The sequence below is a fragment of the Nothoprocta perdicaria genome, unplaced genomic scaffold (assembly GCF_003342845.1).
Source record: "Nothoprocta perdicaria isolate Ctin4 unplaced genomic scaffold, notPer1 scaffold_123, whole genome shotgun sequence".
In the NCBI taxonomy this organism is placed as follows: Eukaryota; Metazoa; Chordata; class Aves; order Tinamiformes; family Tinamidae; genus Nothoprocta; species Nothoprocta perdicaria.
Window position 1 is genome coordinate 1,172,613 of NW_020454350.1, and position 7,342 is coordinate 1,179,954.

Genomic DNA, 7,342 nt, shown 5'->3' on the forward strand with positions numbered 1-7,342 from the left:
TTATCTATACTGGTGCCTGGGGTTATTCCTCCCCAGGTGCAGGACCCTGCACTGTCCTCATCTAATCTCATCTATTATAAGCAGTCAAACTGCCCAACTTGATCATTTACTTTTAAAAGGACATGAAATGGTGGTAATTAAGGACAGAAATCTACTGGTTGACATTCTGTAATCATGGACACAATATGGARCCTATACTGGTAAAGCAAATGAAAACTGGATGGTTAAAACAAATATACCAATATTATATGCATTCATTGAAATATTTTCCTATGAAATATTGAAAACAAAATTAAGAGTAATTATTCAATTGGTGTATTTAGGTAAACTTTTCTAACCTAAAGGTTAAGTATATTCCTAAGCAGTGCATTGCAGAAGGCTCACTACTAATTTTTTACCTAAGTCAACTCAGTAACAACAACTCCAATGCCTGTTCAGCACAAACAGCTGTGCTGCAGAGATAGTGATTTCTGGTGGAGGAGGTGAACCCTGATGACAAGCCTCAGCAGGTCAGTTCTATGAGGCTTCCTCATAATTCCTAATTATGTGAATTATATGAATTCCTCATTCATAATTCCTAAGGTTGAACTTCATGGAAATTCAGCTATGGAAAATGGGAAAGAAACTGGATGTACTGTTCTATGAAAGGCAAGTGCTATACTAACAAAAATGCACTGAATATACAGGGTGTTATATATACAAATCTGTAATTGAATATCACTTCTTTCACATCTTCCATTTATTTATATTTAGAAACATGAAGTTGATTTTAATCATGCTTGCAAAACTAAAGCTACAGTCCTGAAAATAACTACTACGTGTGTTTTATGCAGGTCTGACTCTCCAAGGAGCAATATCAAAATCAAGAAAAAATATGCTGGGTTTTAGATTTAAGGAGTTTCTTTAAAAATATATAAAAATATCCCAAGTCTATTTTGTAAAATATATCCCCAAGTCTATTTTGTATACTAAAAATGTCTCCCGTTCCACTGGAGACAAAGGGCCAAAGCATTAGAGGGTATAAATCATTGTAGTATCAATAAGGACAGCACAGCGGCCTATGTGAAATCTTTAGCTAATTCTATAGCATTTGTATAAATCAGTGAGTTTTACCTAGAAAACTCAGACCRAATAGGAAAACTCAGGAGTTGAAACCCAGGGGTCATGATAAGAGCAGTGTAGCTATTGTTATATTTATGTAAATATAGAAAGCAGTCTAATAAGTCTGGTGCTGAAGGAGAGCAACAGTTCTTTCTTTTAACATTTCACCGCTGAGATCTGATTCAAATGCTGACTTAATTAATCACTTAGGAACAGAAATATCTATGTGAAGAAACAGAAATGAACTGGCAAACCCAAAATGCTAAAGTATCATCTCTCAGCGATTTCCACAAAATATGAACTTACCCTGCAGCCTGAATTTTACATTATTTTATTTCTATAGCCTGGTCTGAAAATGTCAGTTTCCATTAATGCCTTTGGGATTTAAGCTCATTTAACCAATGCAACATGAACATCAGATTTCCATCTGCTTAGAATGATTCCTTCAGTCTCCAGTACAGGCATAGATTCTCACTGCTTAAGTACCTTAAGTACTATAGTGAACATTCATGAGTTTGCAGGTAGGCCAGGAATGGCTCTTAGGATAAGAGTTTTGTCTGTGTGCTAGAGTGTCTTGGTTCCTGGCTGCTCATTGAAAAAAAAAAAAACTATTAATTTGATAGACTGATTAATTAATTGAGAGTTTAAAAGGAAAACTTAAAAGAGAGTATTCTGTTTTCTGATTTGGTTTACCTCTACTTAGTAGCACTAAGCAGATAGATAGGATCCAAAATAAACTGTGATCCCTSCTTTGGGAGAATCACTCAAAAGGAACTTTTCTTGGATTCAAGAACAAAGATGAATGAGAAGTAAACAAATTTAAAAGAGGTTTCTCATGAGTTTTCATTAAAATTCAAGCTTCTATACCTGGCATTGATCCAGGAGTGGGTGGTTTATTTCAAGTGTCTATGGCTCAAAATCTTTTTCAGTAAATCTTGGGGTCAATATTGATATATAAGAGTAAAAAATTTATAGATTTATCAGTAAACAAATAAAGTCCAGGAAATTAACTGTGAAACATTAACGCAATATTTTTGAGTTAAAAGGCTGAAGTCTAAATTTCAATTCCGAGTTAATTACAGTGACAAATGTGTTAACTTTGGAGCTGGAGTGCTTGCTTGCTTAGGAAAGGAAATGGCTCTAATGCTTTTGCTTCTGTAGTCACTTGCTGAACGTTATACCCCTTCAAAAATTATTCACAGTTTATTTTATTTTCTGTTAGGTATCATTGCTAAATACAAGGCCTAAAACTCAAGTTAGAATGAGACTGTTTCTATACACCACCTCTTTCTTCCATTTCTCAGCCTCACAGTTCTTGCAGCACATACATATACCTTCACTGGTATTTTGCTCTTGGCAGCCAATAGACATCCTAAAGCTTGACAGTCARTTAACTGGGCTGAATTATGGTATTACTGAAGACATGGATCTGACAGTCAGTATTGAGGATCCGTTCTCCTATACTTAGGTTTTTAAAAATAAATTTAGGTTTCACATGTTTATAAATGATCTTTTGCATATTCCTCATAATGGATGTGTGTAATAAGTTGTCAGATGCACCAGACAGATGTGAATGATTTTATAATATAATTAGGAAAATGTGTATGAATTAGTAATTTTATTAGTTTTCAATAATTTAATTATTGAAAAACTGAAATCTGACCATGCATGTTCATGAACATTTTCTAGGATGGAGGAACAGAGATCTAAACCAGAGATCTAAATTATAAAGATTCATGAAATGTAAATTAATATGTTCTGTCATTTTTTACAATATCTCCTCTGTTGGTAAACTCAGTAGAGCCACTGGTCGGGCTCCAAGATGGCGAAGTACATGCATATTTACACAATATACACTCTTTCATAACATTCTAAATTTTCATTTACAAGATGTGAAACAGAGTTTTACCTGCAAAGGCTTTGTAATCCACCAAGTCAAACATCACAATAGCTACTGCTGACCAAGTTACAATCAGAGCAATCACAAGAAGCCATACTGCTGGTGAGCTGAATGTTGTCACAAGGTCTTCTGTAACTGATTTCTTGCCCACTTTCATTGATGTTGTAGGAAGAGATCCGTTCTTACCATCTACAATCGTTGTTGTTGTAGACATATGTCCTAAAGAAATATTAAAAGCAGAAAAAATAGAATGATGGAACCTAAAAACAGGAACATGAACTTTATTTTAAAATTCTTATGTACTCAAAATGTTTACATCCATACATGAATGAAAATATAGCAATATTAAAGACAGACTCTTGAGCTTTCCAGAAGAAGGTTTTTTTCTGAACTAGGAATCCAATTAATAAAATTTATTTGGGAGAAAACATGATGAAATAGCCATGACTGGCTTTTAGCCTGTCATGAATAGCTACAGACCTAGAAGAGTGATTGATGAAAGCATAAAATATTACTACTCTCTAAAGGATTGCCTTGTTATGGGTTCTAGGCCAGATAGTCAGGTGATGTGATTAAGTGTACTTCCATTGCCTTTAATGGACCTAACACATTTATGCCACTCAATTTTAGCCTAAAGTTCTGCTGTCAGGGACATATTGATGACAAGGAGAATATTTATACCCTATTTCCTCTCACAGAAACACAAATTATATATCTGCCCAGTATCACTACAATTTGTAAAGAAGTTTGTAGCTGATTTCTAAATATCTTTGTTTAGAACATTTTTCACTTAATAAAATAATCTCGTAATTACAGTGCCACGGCAGACTTAACCATAGAAAATACACATACTAGATACAAGTTACTAGAAAGGTAATAGGACAGTGGGTATGTACATTAAGTAAGTAAGTAGTTGCGATATCTTGACTGTTTGTTGGACGGTTAACAGTTTAATCTGCTCCCTGTTGGAGTACTAAGAACAGATATTTCTGCACAAACCAAAACTGTGGTAACTAAAACCTGAAAATATTTGAAAATCGATCATATTATTTTTCCCCATAAAAGAAAATGTTAATCTAAACAATCCTGGCTGCTATTTGTTTTCTAGAAAATAGAAAAACAGTAAAAATAATCATAATTCCACAGTCAACAACAGCGAAAGATCATATTTTCTCAGTTTATGATATTTATTTCTAACTTGCTGTTAAAAAAATCAATGATACCTTACATATGTCCCTAGTCTGCTTGAGTCCATCTGTACCAACTCTTACTAATGAATGCCAGTGCATTTAAAGATCCTTCACCACATAAAGATTTCAACTTTCATGGAATCATGTAACAACTCATTTGTTCAAACTGTTTCTTACTCTGAGTTCACTCATGTTCTGTCACAGCTGATACAATCTATAAAGCTGATAATTTCTTTACAACGACAGAGGTTAGGAAAGTGACAGGGCTACACTACTCRGAGATAAATAGATTTAGTTCCATTTTTCACATCGAAAATGACAAATACGACTACATCTAATGCACAAGTCTGTCGACTTTCAGATGTTTGACCTCACATGATATATATAGCCTCGATTGGAGAATCACTGCTTGGATATTCTTAAAGAAATGAATGCATGTAGAGAAAGAATGAGATCTATGGTACTACCTGTAAGTACAAACAATTATACCTACAAAAAAGAAGACAGAAGTCTTCCAATCCTCATGCTAAAGATGCTTGATTTTGTTCTGTATTCTATATAAAATGTTAACAATCTCTCAAAAGATACAGAAATATGTGTTTTATATCTATCTCATAGGTATCTGTAAATGCTAAGAATGAGAGTGTTGGTGTCAGACAGATGTTCCCTGATTCCTAATTATACCATACTGTAAGGTTTTCAAATTCAAACTATTCATTCTTCTGCATTTTTCACTTATAATGTTATGTATTTTCAGCATTAATGTTTTTTCATGATTTGCACTGTTTTTCTTGATTTSTGCACAAGCATCCTGGCACTGATCAGTGTCTTGTTTTAAGACCTGGAAAGCTGCTTCTCTGAATAGCAAAATAAGCAGAACTGAATTGGCATATTATGCATTATTTGTTTCTTATTTGAAATTCAGTTTTATTTGTAGGTTTGTTTTGTTTGTGAATAATGTCTACCTACTAAAATGCAATTTATATACTTTCTTAAACAAATAAATAGAAATAAAAACCCCTCACTGCTTCTGAGTTTTGGATCAAACATTTCACGGCGTGAGGAAAAGTCTGCAAGTGACAACTAGCAATAAAAATCAGCTTCCTGAAGTTAAATTCCAAATCAATAACATTTTGTTATCCTACTGCCATGCATACAAAGGGGAAGTAATTTGTGCTCGTAAGAAGTCATAAATGACACATTATGCACTTTTTTCCTTGGGGATATCAATCAGGTTTTATGATAAATGAGAGAGAATATAAAGGTACAACAGTCATTAGTATTATAACATCTCTCCAATAACATACTAATGGCAGATATTTACACAGTTACAATAAAAGCAATTAAAAGTGTCTGTATATACATATTATATACATATATATGTATATACATATGGATAATTACCATTCATAGGCTCATTCTACTAGGAAAATTGCTATGTAAAAACAGTTTCTTCCTGTTTAGTATACCTAATTTTTCAAGCTCAGAGTTGTTTGTGCTTACTTTGGTGAAGAAAATACTTTCCTACGACTTACCAATCTAAGCAAAACTGCAGAGACAATACAGTAGAAGTATGACAGAGTTTTTTCTACTACATTTCATTCAGTGAAATGGGACCAAACAGCTATGAAACTAGATTTGCCTGCAAGCCGAGCTAAGAAACACTGATGAAACACTGATACCCAGTGCAGGCACTACCTGCGCAAACACTTACCAAAGAGTTCAGGTGCCAAAGAATAAGTCCCTAACGTTGTTATAGGTGCCTTAGGATACCAGAGGTATTTTCACTGGACTGTKGGACACCGTACCCTAAAACTCTGAAAATAGAAACTCTGCGCATTTTAGATGTACCTGGTACTAGCTTGCAAAATGTCTGAAGGAGATTTTTTAAAGATTCCTGAGAGACCACATTGTTTCATGCCATGTAGTTCTATAAGGGACTCTACTAGCAGAGTAGAGAAAGACGGGAGCTACACATGTCCCGTATTATCCATCAATTCAGCAAGCAGGGATTCTCCCCTTCCTCAGCAAAGCGCCAAAGTTGAGCAGAACCCTTGCCCGAGGAGCCAGTGTGGCTTCTGCTGTTCAGCAAGGCAATTAGAGGTAGCAGGTTTTGCTGCTTCGAAATTACTTCATGCAGCAGATCAAATTTTGCTGTTGCAACTTTTATTTTTACATTCAGCAACAGGTTGAAAACAGATTCCTGAACTTCTACAGCATCCTTCCAAGCCATATAGCATACATTTTCCTCTCATTAGACAGACTTCACTGTACTGTCTTATGGTCAGCCAAAATCCAGGTCAGCTTACTTAGGTCTACTTTGAGCAACGCTTCAGTGAAACAGGAGCAGTGTCATGAGCAGATCATATGTGTCTGCTTTCGGGAAGGCAACATCTGTCAGAGGAGTGGATGGGGTGCAGCTGAAGGGCTAATAATTTCAGCCATCCAATTTTAATCCACCATCAAATATCTATTAGAACCTCCTGGCACTTTGGATTGTGATTGTTATTGATTTCCAATGAGGTTGGGAAGTTAAAAAAGTTTTACCATTATACATTACATTATACATTTCTATAAGAGGATTACTTCAGAGACATATACCTCTGTCTCCACATCACAATTTCTCATGCACAGAGAACTACCCCAATGGCTCACAAATGTTACCTTTGTATCAAAAGACTGATTTGCTAAATTACAAATTGTTAAAAGTGTATAAGATTCTTACAATTTCTCTGGCTTCAGAATTGTCACTGAGGCTACAATACGGCCTCTCATAAGGTCTCACAAATATAAATATACCTTAATAATTGGTAACAATAATGAGGAAAAAACAGTGCCACCTTCAGAGTTCACGGTGAGCTTGCAGCATCAACAGCTTAGATAAAATACCCTTTATATTTGTAAGATGAGTTTTTCTTAAGGAATAGGAATCCATGGTTAAGAATGGGCACTTGATTTTGCAGTTCAGTGGCTATTCCTTCCACTTTCTCACGAAAAAAGAAAAGGAAGAAGAATAAATAAATAAACCAAATCATGCAGACTCATTCAAAAGTAAAGCAGTACTTTTCTGTATTTATGTTATTTCATATTTATCTTTTATATTACAGCCTTCATTCTGTCACCAGCCATGAAAAAAAAAAAAAAAAAAAAA

General features: G+C 34.6%; 1 protein-coding gene across 1 annotated transcript in view; it reads right to left on the reverse strand.

Annotated features, from left to right (window-relative positions):
- The window catches only part of TRDN (triadin), a gene marked incomplete at its 3' end in the record, with an annotated part of 117,494 nt that overhangs the window by 32,288 nt on the left and 77,864 nt on the right, over nt 1–7,342 (reverse strand). The window contains exon 3 of the mRNA XM_026054607.1: nt 3,011–3,220. Coding sequence (XP_025910392.1) covers nt 3,011–3,215 — 205 coding nt within the window. The remainder of the gene's footprint in view (nt 1–3,010; nt 3,221–7,342) is intronic.